General features: G+C 36.3%; 3 protein-coding genes across 6 annotated transcripts in view; 1 reads left to right on the top strand and 2 right to left on the bottom strand.

Moving 5' to 3' along the window:
* The window catches only part of LOC111503957 (uncharacterized), a 130,560-nt gene that overhangs the window by 613 nt on the left and 104,726 nt on the right, over window positions 1-25,221 (top strand). Inside the window, exons 3-8 of one of the 3 annotated variants that reach the window (XM_023158405.2) lie at window positions 89-226; window positions 280-426; window positions 1,008-1,257; window positions 1,313-1,516; window positions 1,656-1,850; window positions 1,950-4,078. In XM_023158405.2, the coding sequence (XP_023014173.1) occupies window positions 89-226; window positions 280-426; window positions 1,008-1,257; window positions 1,313-1,516; window positions 1,656-1,850; window positions 1,950-2,011 (996 nt within the window). In that variant the 3' untranslated portion in view covers window positions 2,012-4,078. Of the gene's footprint in view, window positions 1-88; window positions 227-279; window positions 427-1,007; window positions 1,258-1,312; window positions 1,517-1,655; window positions 1,851-1,949; window positions 4,079-25,221 lie in introns of those variants that run through there. The other 2 variants (XM_023158406.2, XM_074183407.1) reach the window with 2 other exon arrangements.
* LOC111503958 (carbonic anhydrase 2) lies at window positions 9,665-13,026 on the bottom strand. The gene is made up of 2 exons (XM_023158407.2): window positions 12,427-13,026; window positions 9,665-10,121 (listed from the first exon to the last, which is right to left on the bottom strand). The coding sequence occupies exons 1-2, from the start codon at window positions 12,918-12,920 to the stop codon at window positions 9,686-9,688; spliced, it is 930 nt and encodes a 309-aa protein (XP_023014175.1). The 5' UTR covers window positions 12,921-13,026; the 3' UTR covers window positions 9,665-9,685.
* LOC111503959 (retinaldehyde-binding protein 1) lies at window positions 14,856-24,253 on the bottom strand. Of its 2 annotated transcripts, XM_023158409.2 has the most exons (6): window positions 24,136-24,253; window positions 23,949-24,081; window positions 23,462-23,556; window positions 20,293-20,443; window positions 17,794-18,098; window positions 14,856-15,144 (listed from the first exon to the last, which is right to left on the bottom strand). In XM_023158409.2, the coding sequence occupies exons 2-6, from the start codon at window positions 24,040-24,042 to the stop codon at window positions 14,965-14,967; spliced, it is 825 nt and encodes a 274-aa protein (XP_023014177.2). In that variant the 5' UTR covers window positions 24,043-24,081; window positions 24,136-24,253; the 3' UTR covers window positions 14,856-14,964. The 2 variants fall into 2 exon arrangements, with proteins under 2 accessions (XP_023014177.2, XP_023014178.2); XM_023158410.2 differs by having other exon boundaries at window positions 23,949-24,168.

Genomic DNA, 25,221 nt, shown 5'->3' with positions numbered 1-25,221 from the left:
TTTTTTAGATTAATTACAGATGAATCAATATATTTAAAATGTGGATATAAAAAAGAGTGTAAGATATAATTGACAAAATCTGTTGTAGACTGAATACGATGACTTCAAAGAAGAAACTAGCAAAGCCCAGAAACAGCAACAAGAAGAAATAAATACTCTACAAGCCAAACTGAAAGAAGTTCAGGAAGAATTAAAAAAAGTCAAAGCTTCCAAGGAAAGTCTGAAGGTAATAATACTTGGAAATTGCTGATCCTCCTCTCTCATTTTTTTTTATTATAGTCGGAATATATGGAACTTCTGACGGAAAAGGAACATTTTGAGAAAGAGGCTCAAAGAAACCAGAATGATAATAATGACTTTGAGAGCAATATTAACCATTTGACACTTGAAAATGACGAGCTCAAACGAGAAATTAAGCAATTGAAGGTTAGTTGTTGTTGGTTCTTTGTTTTTCATACAGATTAGTTTTTATTACGAAGAAACAAAGTTTCATTTGGAATTCCAACTAATTTTTATAACTTTGACATATGCTTGTTTTCTATCATGGAAAGCAGAAACCACTTTATCATTTTCATAACATTTTTAAAAGCGAGTCCCAGATTGGAAAGAACAAAATCAGTGCTATAAGGACATGGAGAAAAGGAACTTGTAGTACCAAAAGTTTCGTCTGCTTGTGCAGCAGACATCTTCAGTGGGATATCACCTCACATTCAACCTATACACCATTGAAGATGTCTGCTGCACAAGCAGACAAAACTTTTGGTACTACAAGTTCTTTCTAATGGTGACTCCGACTGTGAAAGTATATGTTCTTATAGAGTCCCAGAATCGAAATATTTCTTTCACCTCTTCAGATAGTATCTTTATAAGTAGACAAAGCTGAGAAATTTCAACTTCAGATTAGTGATCAGTGGACCAAAATATGTGGGTTACCAAGAAAAAAATTGGATTTTCGGAAGAACGGAGCCTTTGCGAAACTACCAGTTTACGATATTCATGTTTTCTAGGAGAGTTGTTCAAGAAATCAAGACACCCTCGCGGAACCGAGAGTTTTTTCTGGTATATCTTCTCCAAAAAGCACCGACAAAGCGGCACAACTTAATCCGCCAGACAACAGCGCTGCGAATGTCCTACAGAGCGAAGAAAAGCAAGAGAACAATGTCCTCGCCTTGCCTGATGGGGATAACAAAGACAAAATGGCATCTTCTAGTTCTTCAACCAAAGCTGGCTTGAAACCTTCGCAAGCCAGTTTGTCAGGTGAGACACCTTGAAAGATATATTAGGTTGAACATTACTATGTTTTTTTTTACAGGTGCTAGACCCATACTGAGCCCCACCGTCACTCCTGAGACTCTGGCAAAAAAAGGTGTGTTGATGGTGCCGGAGAAAAAAAAATTGCCAGATGGAGTCGTGGCAGTACCAGAGAGGAAAGAGCATAACGATCAACCGGAAATTATTAATGCTCGCTATCAGAATGCAAGGGAAAGCGCCAAGGAGCATGCCGATGAAAAAGCTGGTTGGTTTCTCCACGAATTCATCAATAAAATTTGCAACTGTAGCGTTAAGATACTTTATTTGTGAAATTTTTGTAGTACTCTACATCTCAACAATTTCTAACAGACTGTGCTCGTTTAATGATCAAATTATCTTTGTAGTGAGGGAAGAAGAAAATGAAAATGGGGCTCATGAAGTTTTTGACTCACGTGATGATCACGTGAAACACGCGGAAAAACAGCATTTCGATAAGCAACATATCGATACCCTCGGCAACGAAAGGGACCAGGACCAGCCGGACTATAAGGATCTGCAAAACGATGTGCAGCTGGAAGAAAACGAGGAAGACGGTAAGAGTATGTAGAGAGTTTTTTTGTATAGTTAGACGTTTAGCAATAATTTATTCAACTTGTTTTTCGGGAGCCTTCTGTACAGTAACTATTCACTGTTTGTAGATGACGGGGATGGATATGACGATCACATAGCTAGGCAAAAAGATCCTGCGGTGAGAAATTAACATCATCAGTGGATCGTTCAAATTGTTCATCGATTTTCTGGAATCCAGAAAACTTTATTATAATTCGTGCATAGTAATGCACTGTTGAAAATTCGAAAGCAATTTTACTTAAATTCAGTATATTTTGTTGTCATCTCGAACATACTAACAAAGATACTTGCTAGGTTGTAGATGTTTCTTCGAATCATAAATGTTTGTATTACCTGCTTGAGCTAGTTTTTGAAAAATTTTCATTTAGATTTACCTATTTTTGAAAATCGGAACCTAAATGCCAGACATGGTTTTTTGACCTGCTGTAGATCTCGTCAGTGATGCTAGGCTGAACCACGATGCATTACTGGACTCAACTGTCTTTAAAAGCCAAGCTTGAGTACAAAAAATAGATGACATCTTCACTTACGAAGACGCCATCTGTAGGATCCATAGAGAACTCAAATCTTCAAATATCAAAGATGCACGATGCTTCCTACGGCAGTCACTTGCGAAGCCGGGCTTCGACATCAACCGCCGATAAGATTCGTCCTCTGTCTCCACTACAAGGCAACTAGCTGAATATCAGAGCTGAAACACAAAACATTTTTGATTTAACACCAGACAGCGCTGTTACGACCCACCGAAAGTCGCAGCAGTGGTGCTAGGCTGAACCACGAATGCATTGCTGGACTCATCTGTCCCTGAAGAACAAGGCTGATTAAGAAAAAACGATGACGCCTTCTATGGGATCGATAGAGAACTAAATCCTAGAATATCAATGATTATCGAGATTCGAGACAAACAAAGATACATTGGGAGACATATTCTGAATGACAAAAAAGAAGGCGTCATTTCCCATCTTTTCTATTTTTGTCTATGTCAATTCATTGACACTTCATTGTGAGATTATTAACACAAGATACAATTTTGATTAAATTGAATGTAAAAAAATTAAAAAAAAAAAGGCGAGTGGCAAAGGAAGAAGAATCTGCAGCATGTGATTGTGAAGAGATATGAGTTCCCGAAACACTCAGTTTTTCGACTCGCGTATTCTCAAAAGTAGGCCAAGTCTTGACTTGATTCGTGATCGCAAATACGTAAGCCTTTTTTCGAAAATTTGCTCAAAGCGGTACAACTACTTTGCTAATTCATCAAATTGGCTCTTCTCTCTTTCCAACACCTGCCTTTAGGTTTTTTGCTATTCCTCCACACCAAACCGATCCACTTCTGTGATAACAGGTCCTCTCTTCTTTTCCTATATTTTGTCAAGCCTTGCTTCTGAGTTTCAAGCAACCCATTGATCATGAAGTTCCTAACGGATACAATTTTTCTGCTTTAGAGTGTACCCAACTTTTAAATTAAATTTTAATTTGGGTATATAGTCAAATTTTTAGACTTGTTTTCGATTCAGGAAGCTTGGCTCTTAACTTGAGACCCTTTCTCTATTTTCAATAAGTTAATGTATCATTTTATATGATCAAATACTTTATAGGTGCAATTTTTGGTGCAATGTTTCAGTGAAAATCTTGCCCCTTTCTGAAACTTCGTTTATTCACTAAGACTTGTATATAGGAAAGTATTTGTAAACCATGCCGTGAACTTGAGACGTTTGTTGAAGTGAAAATTCTACCAGAAATATTGGTGAAGGGCCTGAAATTGCTACAAATCTTTCGGGTTTTTTTTTTGACTAATGAAATGCCTATTATGTTAGTACGAGACTGAGAGCCTAAATAATTTGGGCAACTTTTAAAATGTGACGTCTATTTGCCTTGTCTTTTCATTCCAACAAACTCACAAAGCATCAATTATCGTAATCCTTTTCGAAAATTCAAAAGGACGAATCAAATTCTCTATTATTTATTTACGTGTGAATTTTTATGTTTGCCATCTAGTATTATCACAACTTATTTTTTTCTAATGTATATGTGAAATCAATTGTTTCCATGGGAAATTATTTGTTGACTAGGTGATGATGTCAGTAGTATATTTCAGTTGAATGCATCGGACATATATTTACTGTTAGATTTTTATATTGTTTTATATTTGTATGTGTTATATTCTGTATGTACATTAAAGTCTCGATTCTTCTTTCAATTTTTCTTCTCAGAATCCACCAGTGCCACTATATTTCATTATTTTCTTTCTCAGACATGATAACCATTATCCAGACCCGTTCCTATACTTTAAATTTTCATCTCGGCACTGATCTGCAACATAATTTCAGGGAATAATCATGAAAGCTAACTAGTTCAAGATGAATCCTTTGAATATGATTTTTGGTGTAAAAAGGAAAAGTGACTGGAGTTGACAAGTAACAGGATGCTATTATTGTCAAAGCAGACCATTTTCTTGCGTATTTACTTTCCTTGAATACAAACAAGTTCCCAATATTTTAAGCCATATCACACCACTAAAGAAATAAATAACAAACGCTGCCGAAATACTTCTGAAAGTTACGAATTCAAACTTTGTTTTCATTTGTATAACCTCAATTAGCACCCACAACTAAAGAACTCATGACAGCTGACAGATTCATCGGCTCGATGTAATCAAATAAATTCACCATTGTGCACCAAAGATAAAAGGAACAATCTGATAGAATCCAACGGTTGACAGCCAAAGGAAAAAAAAGAACAATCTACCTTCTATGAAAAGTTCGTACCACTTGTAAAGATGTTTCTGACTCAAAGTACAATCACCGTATGCCACTGTCAGCATCTCAAGTGTTTTTTGAACACTCAATTGAATTTTTCACACAAAATTAGATGCAAATTATTTGATCCAGTTTATCTATAGCAGAAAATGACAGAAAATCACTAACAAACTAAAAATGCTAAACAGCTGAAACTGTGAAAACTTGCTAATCAAATGTACGTAGCCATTGAAATTTAAACATTCACCTCATTTTTTGAACAGTCCACATATATAAACTAGACGAAACTTGCTCAATGTGGATGGTTTCTATAGATTGACATGCTGCGATTTTCTCAAGAGGTAACTGTATCGTGGACGTTGACACAACAAAGTGATAGCTTCTCCGTGGCAAACAACACATTTGAGAATATAAACTGGTGAGGTGGTCAGGATTTTATAATTGTTGAGGGTGGGTTAACGAATTGGAAACCTAAAACAGGGTTATAAACATATATCACAATAATATTAGGTTAAAAGAGGAAGGAAAGATGTACAGTACATAAACTGCACAAAAATATATGCATACATATAAAAATATTAATACATGTAGATATAGGCTCTTACGAGTCCATGATTGTAGTAAAAGCAGTCAAATAGATCAAATAATAATAGTATCATTTAAATACTCGTCAAGTAAAAATGCTTTTAATTTTATTTTTAATGTTGTTTTATCGAATTCCCTCACTGTAAGAGGGAGTTTGTTGTAAATTGTTATTAGAGTATGCGTTACGTTTTTTTTTGAATAAATGAGAAGTTTGAAGTATTACAGGTCAAGTCTGACTTATTTCTTGTAGAGTATATGTGTGTCTTTTTAGAGTTCTCAAAAAGTTTGGTGTTTTCCTTAACAAATAGTATAGTATCAAGAATGTACTGGCTGTATAAGGTTAGTATTTTATTTTTAATAAATAAGGGTTTACAACTATCAGTTTGTTTATGGTTAAATATAATTCTAAGGCATCGCTTTTGCATCTTAAATATCTTGGGGACATCTGTCGAAGCATCCCAGAATATTAAACCGTACTTGATCCATGATTGAACTTCTGCGTAGTAGACACACATAGCAGCGTTTATATCTATTTATCTTGTTAGCACTTTTAGAGCATAGCAATATTTTGTATTATTGAGGTTAGGTGAGATTTCCAGTCCAATCTAAGATCAAGCTCAATTTCCAAGAACTTTGTACTTCTGCAAGCTGATATCGTTGGTCTACCATCTGAGGCTGAGTATTCACAAGCAGTTGATTGTTGGGAAAACTTTATTACTTGTGTTTTGTTTATATTCAACTTTAAGTGATTATGTGTGAACCAATCATCCAATGTATTCAGTGCTTCAAACACGCTTTTGTCTAATTCTTCAATAATATGTTCCTTGATTACTACACTTGTGTCATCTGCAAACTGCACAGTGTTGAAATCAATAGCATTTGCTAGCTCATTGGTATACAGAATATATAGCAACGGCCCTAGGATTGATCCTTGCGGAACTCCTCTCAAGATTGTTGAGTGTATGTTTTCGTTAGTGAGGTGGCATTTTTCAACAACTCTTTGTGTTCTATTTTGCAAGTATGATTTTATTAAATCGGCTGAGATTCCCCCGATTCCATAGGCATTAGGCTTGCCTATTAGTATATTATGGTCAACACTGTCAAAAGCTTTTGACAGATCTAGACAAATCATTGAAGTGCGTTTTCTTACATTTTGACTATTTAGCACTGTGCACAAGGCTTGATAAATCGCTCAAGTAGTAGATTTACCTCTTCGGAAGCCATTTTGGGTGTTACTCAATAACTCAAACTTTTCTAGATAGGCTATAAGGCGATTATATACGGCTTTTTCGAATATTTTACTAATGGTCGATAGTAGAGCTATTGGTCTATGATTTTCAATTTGATTTCTATCACCTTTTTTGAAAATTGCTTTTATGTGAGCAATTTTCAATTTATTGGGAAATATGCCATTGCTAAGCATCATGTTGACAATCAATGTTGAGGGTTTTGAAAGTTCTTGCGCAGTGAATTTCAGTAGTTTTACAGGAATTTCATCATAGCCGACAGATCTGATGTTTTTTAGAGCTATAAAGTTCACTTTCAGTTGTTGGTGTAAGAAATAGAGTTTGGTTCGCTGATGGTAAGCTAGCAGGATTATTTATTTTATTGTTTGCTGGTTTGGAAAGGAGACTAGCAGGGTTATTTGATTTTGGATTCGCAGGTTCCGAGCATTGATTTATGTAAAAACTATTTACTTTATCTAGAACCAGTTTTTTATTTCCGTTTTCTGTATCTAGGTTTCTTAAAATGGTGTCGCTTTCATTTTTTGTTTTCCCAGTGTATTTTTTAACTAGTGACCATGTTGCCTTTCCTTTATTTGAGGAATTTGAAATATATTGATTGTCAGATATCACCTTCGACTTCTTGATAACATTTTTTAGTATTTTGCAGTATTGTCGGTATTGTTCATTTGATATAAGTTGTTTTAATTTCTTTTGATAGAGTTTCTTTTTATTTTTACATGATATTCTAATGCCCTTAGTCATCCAGTTTTTTGTGTCTTCATTTTTAGTATTAATTTTTTTTGGCTTAAATAAAATATTTATCAGATTCATTATTTTATTAATGAATATATCATAAGCTATATTTGGATCATCAGTAGTAGATAATTCTTTCCAATCAAGAGAGTCTATTTCAAGTCTGAATTGCTCCATATCTTTGCTTCAGAGAATATTCTTTTGCATTGTGTTGCTTTGGGTCTCGTTTCGCTCAATGTGGATAATATTAAGATTTGTCCTTCATGATCAGAAAGTGCAGTATTTAGAATTTTTGATTCATAGTGTTTACTTGTAGAGATAAATATATTATCTAGACGGTTAAAATGGAGGATATATAAAAAGAGTAAAAGCCAAGTTTATAAAAGTCAAGTTTATAAAAGGGTAAACATAAAAAGTAATAACTTAAGAGCTCCCTAATGAATAAAGATAAAAAATATGCGTAAGTCGCACTCGTCTCAGGATGTTCCTCAATTTCTTGCAGCACCGCTTCCTCAACTTCAGGAGTTCTTACTACACGAGGTCTACCTTCCGGAGTCCCTTTCTTGAAACTACCAGTTTCCCCAAGTCGACGATGAATATTTGAAAATGTTCGGCTATCTGGTAAGGCACGATTAGGATATCTTTCCTGATAAATGCGCCTGGCTTCTGTTGCATTACCATCGACCATGGCCATATACGTAATGCATTTGCGCCATTTCCGCATTCGTATAATTTACCATATTTACTGATATTCAGAAAAACAGCGGACTACCAAAATAACTTCAATAACACTTCAAAATCAATCAAAACGCGCTGTGGCAGTTTTTAACACCAACACCTTACTTTAAACCAACATCAATATTAGCTACTGACGTTTGTACATACAGAGAATTCGTTTTTTATTGCTATGGTGGGTACGCTGTTTATTCTGCTTTTAATCTTTAAAAGAAATCACATATCGACAAACTCCATATTTCCAAGAGGTGCAGTAAATAAATTCTGCTACACGTCATTTATTCCAGGATAACTAAATTTATGTTTTCAAAAATTATTAAGCGGTGCTGCGTTATGACGTCATTTTAATTGAGAACAGTGCATCTGACAACAAACAAATACCTTTTAGATCCTCAATTATTTTGCAACAAATCTGATCTCTTAGTTTGCTTTCAGTCGATGCACGATACCGCATCAGATTTTTAAGGAATTTATGCTTAAGTAAAGCGATTTTTAATTTTTTGAGCGAAAACCATGCGTCGGACAAAGAAAACCCAGCAAATCAAATGTGCTCAAAAATGTATGGAGATTTTAAAAATAATTTTTAATTCAAGATAAAGCAGTGGCGTAGTATTTTTTTCGCCAAAAATATACATTTCAAAACTCGTTCGTACGCCACTGGCACAGAAAATTAAGAAACTTGTACATCAGAAAATGCGCCTTGAGGCATGGAACATATGTACCAAATACGCCAAAGATGTCTACAAAATTATCTCAGTTATTATCAAAAAACTGATTATTTTTGAAAACTTTGCCACCCTGTATCTCAAAAGTTAAGGCGTTTAGGACATACGTCCATAGGACGTTTTTTCCTTAAAATGGGTCTAAGAATTACCTCCTTAAATATTAGCATGTGTTTAAGGAACACCGTGTATAATAAGAAAAGAATGGGACCCAACACAGAACCTTGTAGAACTCCAGAATTAATTTCCCTTTTTTTGAAAGTGTAGATGTTTTGACCATTTGCGTTCGTTCCATTAAGTAGGAATCGAACCATTTGTGAGTTTCTCCTCTGCATCCATAACGTTGGAGCTTTCTCAGCAGTATTTTGTGATCAACGCAGTCGAATGCCTTTGACAGGTCACAAAATACTCCGGCAGTCTTTTTACCGACATTTATCTCAGAATAAACTTTATTTTATATAATAAAAATACGCTTCGTGCGTATTTTTATTATTCTGGAAGCCGAATTGATTTTCACTGATGATGTTATGCTTATTTATGAATCCAAGTAGTCGTTTTTAACTAGTTTTTCAAAGATTTTTGCAATGGTATGAGAGATATTGGGCGGAGATTAGAGGGATTATCAGAATCTCCGCCCTTATGCAGAGGAATAACCACAGGGGTTTTTTAAAAAAAAGAGAATATGCTTGAATCGCTACGACACTCGTTCCATCCTGCGTCGATTTCGATGACGTTTCCCCCCACTCCCAAGTGGTCCAGAATCCGTCTTGTTCATCTACTAGTGAGACCAGTTCATTTAGGGCACTATGAGGAAGGTTTTGTATTATTTTGATCGAAATGACATCGTAGCCTACAGTATTTTTGTTTTTTATATCCATCATGATGAAAGTGATTATGACTGTGACAGCCTAATGGAATGTTCTACAGGTTCCAACTAGTATGATTCCAGCCAACTTATTAGGGTGAATGTTAAGAGTGTAGCGTGAAATAAAAAACAACAAGAGCATACAAAGAAATCGCATTTATATCAGTCGTAATAAAATACGTCTCTGTCCTCAATCTTCTGCACCGGTCTCGTGTTGGTTTCGATCCTGCCCCGGCAGCCGTGCAGCTTCCGAAACTGTTTAATCTGCCTCGAAGAGATCATCAGGGGCTCGGGTTTGACGATCCACGTGACCCCCTCCGTGCAGGGCGGGAACGTGAGCGAGCCCGAGTAGCTGTAGTACTCCCTGGAGAAGTCGGGCATCAGCAGCGAGAGGATGACTGGCTCGATGCAGATGCAGCTCATCGGGTACCGCAGGTACTTCAAAGAGCCGATGATGGGTTCCAAGTAAGGATTGTCTAGAGGCGTAACCATGAATAGGTAGCTGAGCATGAGCAGGGCGCCGCTACTGGCAGCTTCCAGGATGTCCTCGCTGCCGAAGGAGGTCTTGACGAAGGCCGCCTGTAGCTCCATGGCGAACCTGGATGGGGGAGAAATAGATACTTTACTGCCGGGAGAACAACATTCTTATTGACAATTTCCAATGGTGTATTTAGGATTTCTGATTGGAGGGCGTGATTTATCGAACTCGTTTTTGAATCAACGTGAGGCAGAAACTTCCAACGTTCATAAGATCAATTATTTTTGAGGGTCGCGAGTTTTCAAAACTCGATGGCTGCCTTGAATTTTATTGGTGAAAAATCAGAAGGTTGATTGATAAAGTAACAATAGAATGATCATGAAAAAAGCTATTTACATTTGTTAGGATAATATTGATAAACAAAAATTAATGAATCAATGCAATAAAATTGACTGATCGTGAGTTTGACCATGAAATCAAATTTATTTAACATTCTACACGACAGAAACTAACCTTGTAACGTGAAACTGAACATGTGCCTACCTCTAAAACTCAAATACGAGTCCCAGCACGATCAAGGGGATTATTTGGTGTGGTAACCCTTTATTATGAAGGGCGTAGGGCGTGCTTTTAAGATAAGGGGGATTTTGATTCCTCAAGATATTCAAATAATCCGAAACGCATTACTTTCTCGATAACTTTGGGAAAAACTATAAATGACAATTTGATCGTTTTTTCCTATTTTGAATATTGGTTTCACTTCAGCAATTTTTATTTTTTTGACTACCTACACTGAAAACCGTAATTTGGTGATAATTTGGTAGTTTTCTCAGTTTGACTCCATTTTACCAGGTACTATGCTAATGAGAAAGGATAAATTAACTGAGTTTCTCATTACAGTTGCTAATTCTAATATAACCTCTTTAATAATTTCCATAATTATATTGTCAAATTCGGGCATTTCTTAAATTCAGTTGAAACATTTCATAATTGCGACTTTCTGGTAAATTGTAGAAACCTTTGATTTCATCAGAAGCGATAACTTCTGATGAACAAGGACCAACATTTATGAAATATTCATCACATTTTTCACATATTCAATAAAAATTCTCAACTTCATTTCCATTTATCTTTATCATCAGTACTTTTATTTTCAGCGTCACTGTTTTTCGAGTTGGAAAGCCGTGGATTTTTGAAATTTCTTCCTGCATTTCGCTGGCGCGAGTGGCTAGCTTCTTCAGAGATTTAACCATCATGGCTTGCTGTCCGATGACAAACTTTTAGGCTTCGTAAAGGGTAATCAATTGATACCTGTATTTGTACCTGTACTTGTACCTGTACAACTGATTACCCGACAAGGCATAAATATTCTTTATGAAGCCTAAAAGTTAGTCATCTGACAGCAAGCCATGATGGTTAAATCTCTGAAGAAGCTAGCCACTCGCGCCAGCGAAACGTCAGGAAGAAATCCCAAAAATCCACGGCTTTCAACCGCGAAAAACAGTGACACTGAAAACCTCAGCCGCGAAAGTCTAAACCATTGTGTCAGTACTTTTATTGTATAACATTTGGATAATTGAATTCCAAGTTTGGGTTTGGGATTTTTTAACTTCTCTTTATCATATTTCTCTTTTGATGGTCTATTACATTTTTTTAGTAATTATAGGAATTTATAATCGAAACGCCATCATCCCACATGGATTTCTAAATAAGAAATCAACAACCACAGCACTGTATTCCTAGTACCATAAACTAGTGGATTACTTTGAGGCAGGCGAATGCCCTGTTGGGATTTTTTGTGATCTCAGCAGGGCATTTAACTGTGTAAATCACATAATTCTTTTGGATAAACTCTATCACTATGGTGTGAGGGGTACATCTCAGGATTGGATACGGTCATATCTTTGTGACAGATGGCAGTATGTCTCAATTAAAAATGAGTCATCTGAGTACATGAAAAACGACTTGGGTGTCTCACAAGGGTCAGTACTTGGCCCTTTTCTGTTCATAATTTACATCAACGACATTGATAAACTCCCTGTGCCAGCATCCTTCATTATGTACGCAGATGACACCTCACTTATAATTTCCAGTACCCGAGAAAGTTCTATAACGGAAAACTGTGAGGCAGTTAATAATTGGTTCTCGGCAAATCGTCTTTTTCTGAATATTGATAAAACAAAATACCTTAGATTTCACATCCCGCAAAGAACCTGTGAATATATATCATTTGGTTTTCCTACGATCTCCGCTAATGTCACAAGAACGAAATGTCTGGGACTAAATGTTGATAATAAAGCTTTTTTCACAACAATCATATTATTGAGCTCGTGCTCATAACGTGTATATAGTATATGGTGAACTTTCGGCCATAATTTTAGTTACCTATATACTCTTTGAAAATCAAATTATCTATATTTCTAACCTGGTGGAGTTGACCATATGCTCCGAGCCCTCGTGGTCGTTGGGCCCCCACCGGAACCTCGCGTTCACAAAGCTGTAGTCCTCCGCGAGCGGTCCCCCCACCAGCGAGGGCGACCTCCCGCTCGGCCACGCCGCGTACACGACGACGTTGTGGCTGTTGTTGTAGATCTTCATCTCGGCGGGGGCGGCATGGAAGTCTGCAGAGAAGACTAGCGGCGGCGACGTCTCCGTCGGCACGACGACGGCGTACTTCTCCTTCAAGTTGATCGGCGACTGTGCCTTCCCTTCGGCGGCGGTCGCGAAATGCCGCATCCAGACGGCGGGTCCGTCGTGAGCGCTGTACCCGTAGAAGATGAGGTTGGCGTCGCCCTGGATGGTGTTCTCGCCGTTGCAGAGGTCGTTCAGGTAGAGTCCGCCGAGCACGATGACCGCCACCGCGAAGAAGTAGTAGTGGGATCCGAAGTCGGAGGGTAGCAGGGACGCGAGCCAGTCCATGTCGGGGGAAATTCGGTTCGGGTTTCGTCTCGACTTTTTTGGTTTTTGAATGACGTTGTCAGATGCTTCGGAAGTGTTTTGTTGCTAAACTACGGCTATTATTTTGGAACGTCTACGGGGTGGTGTTCCAATGAGACCGGTGCCCGATCTAAGGCGAGTAAGCTGAATTATTACGGCAGATTTGTTAGAAAATTAAAGTAATATTTTGTCTCTATCCTTTTCTTATCTCTAGAAAGCTAATGATCGGAATCCAACGAAAACGATTCTCTCACTCATCTAAACTGCGCCCATCTATTAGATCTTACTTATTCAGGGTAAACATGGCACCATGGCACGACGGACGAAAACATTACAGTCCACTCATTTAAGCTTAAATTAGGTAAGAATCTCGGAATTCGAGATACCCAGCTGTAAGTTTGTGAATACTTGTATATTGACACTCTAAAAGTTGTCTGAAAACCTACATATAGGGTGTACGCAACTATTAAATTTCAAGGTCAAAGGTCACAAAAATTGGTTTATTGCGCTTTTTGTGTAAATATCTCATTTCCTATGGGTTTTTTGCTATTTGTATTTATTATCATTATTGTAGAATACAAAATTCTCTACAAATTTTGTTTAAAAAAATTATTCATACGGTGAACCGTTTTCGAGAGAGGGCGGAGAGCGCGCGGTCACAGTATCACTTCAGGTCAACCGGTGCCTCCGGTCGAAAACGCGTGGATCCATTATTACTCTTCCAAAGAATTACTGTCAGCAAACAATTTGAAAGTAGTCTTGAAGAATATCTTCAATATGAATTGAGTCCGAATCCAACACCTCTATTTGATAATGATGGCATGAGAAAAACTACAAAATCGTCATTGTATGACATGAGCCCAATTGATTTTGTTCTCAATGAAAATAATGTGACGTTCATTATTGATGGCGGATTTCTTCTTCATCATGTTGTATGGAGCAGAGAAGATACTTTTTCTATTACCTTTGATAAATACATGAATTATTTACAAAAACATTACAGTTCGAAAATAATTGTTGTATTTGTCGGATATTCAGACTATAGTTTTTTATATAGAGGATGATATGTTAGGTGCACAAAATGTCATATGTCACAGAATGTCTCGGAACTCTGAACGTAATTAAACAGAACAGCACGCCTCTGAAATATGTCATCTGTGTTTGTCTCATACAGGTAACAGATTCATTGTCCTTTATTAGCTATAACCGATGTTGCCAAATGGTGACATAGAAACGAATCCCTTTAAATGTTGAATGCATTATTTCATTCCTCTTTTTTAAGCATTCAAATAATTTTTTAAAGAAAAAGGTTGAAATGATAAGTTTAAAATGCGCGTTGTTTTAGAGCTCTTTTATGAAAGCTACCTAATTTTCGTCAGGAGGAACATTTCCCGTTGATGTAATCTGTAGTTTTAGGCTTTTAACGTGCACTATAATGAGTTTCAGGGTCCGGCTCAAATCTGCCAGAAGTGGTTCATTCCAAGATATTCATAATCCTTTCAATAACGTCATCAAATAATCATTGTATACAACCTTTGAAGAGTAGTCGTCTGTCAGTTGTCAATCCATTTGACCGTCTGTCTGTCGGGGGTTTGCTAAACTATGGCTAACCATAGCTCCCGAAGAAAACAAGATATTGAATTGAAATATCAACCATCTGTTGAGCCTATAAGAATCTCTAGACTCTCCTAGTTTGAGTAAAATCGAATTATTGGAGGTGTTTTTCCAGCACTATTAAGAAAACCGCCAAACTGAATGAGTTAGTGAGTTCTACAAAAAATATCTCATACATAAATTCTATAGTACGGAAGATATCGCAAAAACTAGCTTGTTTCACAAATAATTTAGGAACCACTGGCAAAATCAAGAATTATCAAGAAAGCAATTTGTACAGGATCTTTGAAATGAAAGATCGTCGTGATTTGATAAGTATATTAAAACGAAAATTTGATTACAGTTAAAATATTTCAATCGATAACACCCTTAAAATAACAACAACATTATTTTTCAATATTTTCCACCTATACTACGTATTTTCAATCGTTCTGTACGATGCGAAACTTCTGAAAATCTCGTCGTTCATCTGAAACAACTTTTCATACAGTTCACTATAGTCTATCTTTTTGATACCTCCATATTCAATGGGCAGCTTCTCTTGATCGATGTGCTGGTAAAGAACTTCCCAGTCATTGAAATGAAACACAACCTGAAAAAAATACAGGAAACCGATCTAAATGACTTATGAAACATGAACCCATAACTCATGAATTCATGACTCGTGAATCCACGACTCGTGAATCCATGACTCAATACTCAATCCCATTGAACTCGTTTGGTTTCAAGTAAAGGGTTTCGATGCAAGAAGAAACACGACATTCAAAATGAGAGATGTCGAAATAGTGTTTGAGGAGCTCTTACAAAATGTTGATTCCAAAAAATGCCATCTATCCAAATCCAAGATAGAGTAAAATAAAACAAAACCGAAGCGTGAAGTTCACGTGATCGCCCAGTGTCAGATGGAAAGGGCAGCGTTCATTGGTGAATTCGCCTTCTTGGTACGAGTTCGGTACCAGCACAGGGTTGTAATCAGTCGTTTGCGTGTTTGTGTGGCGTGCGTTATAGTATATTGTTTAAAATTGTTTTCCAAGATGTCCAGTACAGACACTGCTGATGACACTGTGAGCTATCCTCTGAGTCCAGCCAGGAAACGATCCAAAAAAAGACATTTGAGTGTTGAGATGAAAAGAGTGATTTTAAATGTGTTCAAGAAAGAGATGGAAGAAATTAAGACATCGACTGTAGACGAAGTCGTGCAAAATCAATAGACGACGCTGATAAACATGCAATCAGGAGGAAAGTGCATGAGTACTTTTTCAGAAATGATATACCCACGATAGACAAAGTACTCGCAGAAATAAATGAAGATGTTTTATTGCCAAGTTTTAAGCGGTCAACATTCCATAAAGTATTGAAACATTTGAATTTTGTATGGGAAAAACGAGGGCGCAATAGTTTATTATTGGATAGAAAGGAAATTGTGTTATGAAGGAGAGAGTATTTGACCAAAATTAAATATTATAGGGAACAACAGAGAACAATTTATTATATGGATGAAACCTGGGTTAATGCTGGTCATACTACCCCTAAAGTATGGGTCGATGAAACTGTGACCTCATCTAGGAGGGCCTTTCTAGATGGACTATCCACTGGATTAACAAATCCATCAGGTAAACTTATATTTATATTAAGACCTGCCTCAATCTCAATATATAAAAAGTAACCCTCGTATTTGTTTTATTTACTTACATATCTCTTCATAATTTCAGGTAAAGGAAAACGGCTTATTATTTGTCACATCGGCAATGAGAATGGGTTTGTTGCTGAAGGGCTGTGGTGTTTCGAGTCGAAGAAAACTGGAGATTATCACGAAGAAATGAACGGTGAATCTTTCGAACAGTGGTTTTCCAAAGTTCTACACCATCTGGAGGATAATGCTGTGATTGTAATGGACAATGCACCTTATCATTCGCGACGGTTAGAAAAGATTCTGACTACGTCTTCAAAGAAGGTTGAAATCCAAAATTGGCTGTGATCAAAGAATATTAGCTCTGAAGACTCAATGCTAAGAGTACAGCTACTAAAAATTATCGAGAAGCGCAAGCTTGAATACCAAAAATATATAGTGGATGAGATGGCAGCAGGCCAAAACAAAATTGTCTTTCGCCTGCCTCCATACCACTGCGAGCTCAATCCCATCGAGTTAATATGGGCGGATGTGAAGAATTTTGTAGCTCAGCATAACACCACGTTCAAATTTGCAGATCTCAAAGTACTTTTTGATGAGGCTTTGAAAAGAGTCACAGCGAAGAAATGGGAGAAGTGTGTTCTGCATGTGATATCGGAAGTCGAAACAAAGATGTGGAAGCTTGATAACATAATAGAGGTACAAATCGAGCCACTGATAATTCAGATTGGTGAGGATGACACTACTGATGAAGAGACAAATTCATCCAGTTGAATAATTTTGATTAATATTCCTTTTGATTTTACATAAAATGAAAATTATCAAAAAAGAAATAATTACGTCTATTTTCATATAATGCTTGAGTGCGCTGTGAAAAATCCAATGAAAATCTTTTTATATTACACATATTATCTGCATTTTTCTCGTTGAACTGCAAAACTTGTGCATTTCACTCGTTATTATAAAAAAGTTTTCCTAAGTATGATATAGCATTTGCGATCAACAAGATGTTGGTTCTGAATACGACCCTTGCCAATTCTTGGGATTTTCAATATCACGTGCGAAGGGCATGTCGATGTTTACATCCACTCTATCTTGGATTTGAATTTGTTTTAATATCTTCTCAAATGAACATACCTATCAATTATTGCGGAAATAATTAATAATAACAATAACAGGTCCCTATTCATCATAATAAGAAATTAACAATAAAAAGATACAATAAAACATAGTATAATGAAGAGAGAGGTTCAGCTATTATAGCTGCTTTTAAATTGAAATGTTATAACAATAATAATTGTATATTGTTCAGGATGTTTACTGAACATGCGACAAAAAATTAAGGGAATATTCCTTGGATTTTTTATAGGGCGCTTTGTTTCGAAAATACAGGGCGAAAAAGAATTTCGACAATAACAATTTAGGTAATTTAAAAATTATTTACGTAGCCGAAAAGATTGGATTCTTTCATCCGAGCGGGGGGGTAGTCATTTTCGAAAGTTCTTGTAGATTTACAAACATTACATGTTATTTTTGGTAATAAATTGTTTTCGCTCTACGAGTTTGACATTTTTGCAATTTTTCATCGAAATGCAACTGTTTAGTACGTACCATATTCTTAATTTTCTCGGGCAGAAACGGCCACATCATTCTCACGATTGTGTTTACGACAAAAGAATTATTGACCACATGCACTTTCAACACATTAAAAGGGAGAGCTTCGAGTTTTTTTACTCCTATCTTCACGTTTTCTGGACTCATCCATTTCACCAACTTCCAACTACAATTTTCCATGTCCATTATCATGCAGAAGCCATTTTTTGTAACGCGCGGGTTTTTGGTAAGAACGAATTCCAGCCACAGATCATCCAAAGCCAACACGTCGTACATGCTCATTTTGTTGACATCAATATTTCCTGAAAACGTAAGCATTAGTCCAAAACTCTTGAGTCAGAATTACGTAATTTTAGCGGAGATAATATTTTAACAGGGCGAATCAAACTGTCTTCATTGCCTTCATTTTTATTCATTATAATTCAGTATTTTCAATATACGTTTGAATTCTCAAACTTGAACCCCATGTTACACGAAAAAAAAAAGTTGAAATCAACTATCACTGATATATAATTGAAATAATTGACTGTCAAAATCTATATAGAGCGTAATAAATATCAATGATTGCTTGAACAACTTAATTCCCAACATAAATTTCAAGTTTCAATGTAATAAAGGTAATTCGACTGGAAATCACATATAATTCATTCTCAACAATTATCTAATACCTTTGGAACTATTTGTCTATTCAATTTATGTAACATGTATCATGTCCACAGAAAGATGACAGAACTATAAATATTCATATTTCATGTTGAAACAAAATGTTTTCCTTCAGTAAATTCTTCACATTAGAAAACACTAGCGGAGAAAACTTTTCTGGTTTTCTTAACTTTAGCAGAAATTGTACAAATTTCCTGATGACAAGTAGATGAACTAGGTGTTTGTCAAAATGAATCTTCAGTAGTTCTTAAAAGTTCTAATTGATCATTCAGTAAATTACCCGAATTCCTGAATCTATTGATTTCTAAACATTCTAGATGATTAAGTTTCAAACTCTTCTCTTCTAAATGTAACACCTCGTACTCATGATTGAACTCATGTCCTTCTGCTTAAAGATGGTTTGCAAATGTGGAATTGGTCTTTCTATTTACAAAACTACTCCTATGTTCTTTAATTCGTTGGAAAAATGTTCTTCCTGTTTGGCCAATATACAGTTTTGGACAAGAGCCACAAGTCAGCTTATATACTCCTGATCTATCCGACACCAAAGTTTTGTCCTTATTGTTTTTAATAAATTTACTTAGGTTATTATTCGTTCTATAAGCTACGTTTACGCCTTCTTTCTTCAAAAAACGGGCAATATTCCTGTTTGGTTCCCCCACATATGTCAATGTCTTATAACTAACGTTATCGCATCTTGAATATGGGTAGACCAGATCCATGGCTTGCTTTTGTCGTTTTTTGGAAAGAATGGAGCTTACAATATCTACCTTATAACCGTTATTAATCGCGATTTGTTTGATATCATTCAGCTCTTTCTGGAAATCCCTATCAGACAGTGGACAGTATATAAGACAGTATATAAGCTGACTTGTGGCTCTTGTCCAAAACTGTATATTGGCCAAACAGGAAGAACATTTTTCCAACGAATTAAAGAACATAGGAGTAGTTTTGTAAATAGAAAGACCAATTCCACATTTGCAAACCATCTTTTAGCAGAAGGACATGAGTTCAATCATGAGTACGAGGTGTTACATTTAGAAGAGAAGAGTTTGAAACTTAATCATCTAGAATGTTTAGAAATCAATAGATTCAGGAATTCGGGTAATTTACTGAATGATCAATTAGAACTCAATAACTCTCCGTTACTGAATATATTTTTTCAAATGTGAAAATGGAACATAAGTGCAGGTAATTTAATTCGTTAGAAACTCAGGTAAAATATCAGCTACTTAAAATTCAGGTACTTCGTTTACAGGTACTTTGATTTCAGGTACTCCATAAACTATATATATATTTAGTATTGAATGTGTAGAATTAGTTGAAAGACACGCCAGATGAAGCCATTGTATGGCGAAACACGTGTTGCGTTTTTGTAAAACAATTTAGTGAAAATCTCACAATAAAGTGTTTTTGGAATACGTTAGTTATGGATTTTCATCAAATATCGGCCGATTCCATCATATATCATAACATAACATACCCATGTTGAAGTTTTCGTACTGTTTTGGTTGCGCAAAAGCAAAGAAGAACAGACCTCCAAATGTGAACATTTCTGTCAATCGTCCAAATCGTGGAGCACCCACTTTTCTAGCTCTTTGACCTTTTCAATACGATTTAAACTATCTAAAATCTCATGGTGGCTGACGCCCAGTTTTTCCGCCATTCCAATCCACCCTTTGTGACAGATCAGTCTCTACCAAGGTTCTAAAATCTTCGTCCTGGATTATCATATACAAACTTGTGACCACGTCAATTTGATCTTTCGGCTTCCCTCTCCGGTATACGGTTAGTAGTTCTTAGTTATTAGACTAATATGTATGTATAACTCACCCATTTTCGCCAGGTAGATAGGCCTTCCTTCTTTGTCACACTCATCCAATAGGATTCTGGCGTTCATTTCAATAATCGGTTTTTTATCTAGTGGTGCTTCTTTGGTGAACCATTCCGGCTTCTCTATCTGGAGTTCTCTGAATGCCTTTAACTTTAATGCAAAAATATAAATCGAACTTGTTTCGAAGCAATACAAATGCAAGATGAAAAAAACATCGTGAATCTGGGTACGAAGAATAAGCAAAGTGAAGTTTCTCTGTAGAATTTTTTTGAAAATGATTTATATCGGGAACTTTTATATGGATTGTTACTTTACTTGAAATTGTATCAAATGTATTCAAGTCCAAGGATTGTACGGTATGCTTTCTCTAGAGTTATAGTCCAGTTCCCAGAGGATTTCACCTTACAAAAGGTGGGGTGAAGATTTTATTTTTTTATTTCGTTTTAATGGGTATAAAGAGTAAAATATAAAAAATGTGACTAAATCTAGGCTCGGCACAACTTTTGGTAGCAGAAAAACCTCGAAATTTTCGGACATTTTTCGGTTTTTTCACAATATCTCGAAAAAGAGTGATTCTAATAAAAAACAGCCCCTATACAAAGTTGTAGAGCATTAAATTCCCTACAAATTTTATAAACAATTTTTTTTCTACGACCAATGGGGAGCGAGCTACAGCATCTCAAAAATGGACCATTTTTCTCAAAATGGTAAAAACCAAATAGCGTCTTCTTTTGTGTGTGTTATTGCGACCCATGCATTCTATGGTTGTATTTTCGAATTATATTTTGGTCCGATAAGGTTCTCCAGACCCCCCGTCACAACCCCCCCTTCCAGCCCCCCCCCCCCAAATTCAACCTATTCGCTGAGCTTCATCAGGGCCTAGTCAATACAGTGAAACAAAACTATGGTGAATGAAATAACACAAAATGGTGCTTAGCAGAAAATTCGAAATAGGCGTTATTGTTATGAAAATAAAGTAGAATGACCTAGAACTCTTCTGTGAGCTCACCATTACAAAATTAATCACCAACTGAAGGCATAAAGGAGACAAGAGAGGGAGAAAACATGTGTATGGAAAAAACTTTTATTAAACAAGTGGAGTATTTGATTACAATTAGATCATTGAAAAATTGACCAATGAAAAGAGAAGTTGATATTTCACTTCACTTCCTTCTTAGGCGTTTCGACGGTCCTCTTCACGAACAGGTGCCATGATGGGTGGGTCCTCGTAGATCTCATCCATGGTTGATGAGGGGTATCTTCCTCTTCCTCACCATCTGTGTCCAGGTCGGAGGAGTACAGTGGGACATTGTCGCAGTTGGTGCCTCTACATTTCTTGGAGCATTTCAACCCGGATTGACGCACGAGCAGGCTGACATCCAGATCTGCAAGTGCACGAGACACTTTCAAGTAGGCTTTTGGGTGCTGGGTCCTTCGTTGCATGCTGTGCAATTAGGCCCTGTAGACTGCTGGTCCACCCATAATGTTTGGGGTTCAAGTGTGTGGCACCCAGTCAATTTTGAATTTGGTAAAACGATCTTAGTGAGTGTAGAGCAACAGCATCAGAAGTGGGTGGTAGTAAATTTATTCGAAAAAGGCGTTATTGTTATGAAAATGACGAATTAATTTACTACCACCTCATTTCAACAAATATCTTCTCATTCCTTATGAGTTATCAAATTGGGGGGTGGGGGGGTTGGTGATGGGGGGGTCTGGAGAACCTTACCGGACCAAAATATAATTCGAAAATACAACCAAAGAATGCATGGGTCGCAATAACACACACAAAAGAAGACGCTATTTGGTTTTTTTACCATTTTGAGAAAAATGGTCCATTTTTGAGATGCTGTAGCTCGCTCCCCATTGGTCGTAGAAGAAAAAATTGTTTATGAAATTTGTAGAGAATTTAATGCTCTACAACTTTATATGGGGACTGTTTTCCGCTAGAGCCACTCCTTTTCGAGATATTGCAAAAAAAAAACCAAAAATGTCCGAAAATTTCGAGGTTTTTTGGCTACCAAAAGTTGTGCCGAGCCCAAATTTAGTCACATTTTTTATATTTTCACTCTTTATACCCATTAAAACGAAAAAAAAATCTTCTACCCCATCTTTTGTAAGGGGAACCACTTTTTTGGTATCTGGGAACTGGACTATTATATGTTCTATCGGGTTTTTGAGAATTTTCTGGGAAAATGTGCCCGAGTGTACCTGCGACCTTGGAAGCGATAACACAGACCTCTGAAGATGCCAGTCACTCGCACTGGCGAAACGTCGAGCCAAAATTTCAAGAGACGATGGCATACAAAATTCAAAAACAACGAAACAGACAAAAATGATCACAAAAGCGTCAATTGTTGATGTTGTTGAGGGCAATTTATTGATGTTCGAAGTCAAAGCATTCTGTTTGAAGAATATTTTGAGTAAATATGAGACTCCATTCCATCTAACTCTGTAGGATCTTTCATATAAAGAAATTTAATTGAAGCATCCCTTGTTAAGATACAGCCCCTTAAAGGGGGTACATAAAATTCATATAACAATTTTTTCACAAGCACTAAAAAAGTTACAATATTGAAATTAACCTGATGTTTTGTATTACCAAAAAGACACTTAGCCAGAAATATATTCTGTTTAGCCTGTTTCATTCAAAACAAAAAATGTCTCTTGGGTTTTTTGCCCAAAATGAACCAGTTCGCAACAAAAAATTATTTTAGGAAGAGACATTTTTTGTTTAGAATGGAACAGGCTATCGAAAATACATTTTTGAATGGTAAACAAATAAGACAAAAAGTTACATTGGAAATCAATTTTAGGGGTTGCGTTTTCCACCCCTTACAACCATGGGGTAAACCAAATAAATTACGTTTTACACTTATTCAGTTACACCCTGTATAGTTGAGAAGATGGTAAAGAAATGAAATTTTATTATTCTGCGTCTGCACCCTTTTTTAACAATATTAACTGTATATAACTATGCAAGATGATTGAGCAATTTTTACAAATAGATTTTTATTACAGACGCGTTTCGCTTATTTCGTAGCTTCCTCGGTACTATATTTTCATTAAAATGAATTGATACGGAATATTCGAACGCAACAAACGGAAAGTTCGCTCGCGAATGGCACTGAAACTGAATACAAATTATCAAGTTAATTTGTGTCACTTTACCTTTTTAAATGAATCTTCGACGCTGAAGTTTGTACCGTAGAAATATCTCTCCAAGAAGTTATCACCAGTATCGATATTTTTTAGAAGTTCTTCTCCTGAAATGGTAATAATTATTATAGATCTTGAATCAGTGATGGAATGATCACTCTTTCGCGTTGAAATTTGTTGCACCAAAAAGACAAAATCGATGTTTTTTTCCTACAAACTCGGCTGTAGAACATGTTGCTACAGTAACTTGATGTACAAATCTGCATGTACATCTCACACAACGTTTCGTTTCAAAACGAACCTTTGACCGGATTGTAAAACACACATTCCTGAAATAGTTAGAGTTGTTTGAGTAATCGAAAGAAACGATTCGTTACTAGAGATTGACATTAGTCCCCTTGTACCCTTTAAAAATAACACAGCCTGTTCATAAGAAAACAACCGGTAGATTTATCTAGGCAATGTTGTTTGGAAAAGTTCTGATACATCTGCCGCCTACCTTGAATCAAGTTCCGGAGTTCAACAAATCTATCCTGTTTCTGTTCGTCGGTCAACGATTCCTTTTCTTCCACGTTAGTCCTGTCCGGTGGCATTTTGAAATGTATACGGCACACTTCGAATCCAACTGTAAACTAGATTTGTTCATTTGATTTATCAACCTGTTCAGTGGCGTTTCAAATCACTACCTGTTTCACCGACCTTGCTTGATTACCGTAATAAAAAACGAGAAGTGAGATTGACTGGCGCTGTGCCGGCCTTGGCTTTGCTGAAAACCTAATATGGCGATGTATTTTTCGTAATGATGAGGTTGACAGTCCTTCTGGTAAATTTTCGTTTTGAGGACACCCGGCTATTTTGAAAAAAAAATTGCGTGTACTTACGTATTTTGATGCGTAGATTACGAATTCGGAAGAGAAAAGCGGCGCTCTCCCTTATTTACAAAGTTACGGCCCTTCAAAGTTCAGAAAAGGGCAACTTTTCAGCCTTCTTTTTCACAAAATAAACTATTTAAAAACAAGCATTTATTCACTAGGTCACCTTTACACCTTATTCGTCCTTCTTTGACACTTTTCACTTTAATAATCAACATTTTTCTTATAAAAAACTCAATTTAAAAACGAATGCTTCTCCTGGTGACATTCTTCTATTTGTAGGTTAGTTACTAGTGACATTTCAGGAAAAAGCGGTTGGTATTTGCCGTCGCCTACTATTTCAAATTCGCAATACACCACCAAAAACCAATTTACGATCTCTAAAGAATGAAGGTAAAAAACATTTGAATTACTTTAGGAATCAGTCGTACCAACCATGCCATTAACCTTAAATACAGAGATATGTAACCAAAAAGCAGCTCCGTACATTTATTAACATTTTTATTGAAAAAATGTACATTATTGAAGTGAAAAGTGTCAAAGAAGGAGGAATAAGGTGTAAAGGTGACCTAGTGAATAGATTCTTGTATTTTAAAATAATTTATTTTGTGAAAAAGAAGGCTGAAAAGTTGCCCTTTTCAGAACTTTGAAGGTCAACAAAAGATTAAAAAGCGGACAAATTAATTTGCAGGTAGTGGTTCCACTAGTTAATTACCGAAAAATCAATTACGACAATCATCATTTAACAAACAAAGTCCACATCGGACCAAAAAACTTTAGGTATATAAACAGCTAACCCTTGTCTTGCGCGTCGAGTGCAAAAATATCAGTTTTGTGTTAGGGTAATTGATCTCTAGAAAAAGTTTTCAAAAATCGGTTTGCAAAATCACTCACTACCTC

The sequence above is a fragment of the Leptinotarsa decemlineata genome, unplaced genomic scaffold (genome assembly GCF_025532065.1).
Source record: "Leptinotarsa decemlineata unplaced genomic scaffold, Ldec_3_MD MMD2_P_RNA_scaffold_1, whole genome shotgun sequence".
NCBI lineage: Eukaryota > Metazoa > Arthropoda > Insecta > Coleoptera > Chrysomelidae > Leptinotarsa > Leptinotarsa decemlineata.
This window is presented reverse-complemented; position numbering and strand designations above follow the sequence as displayed.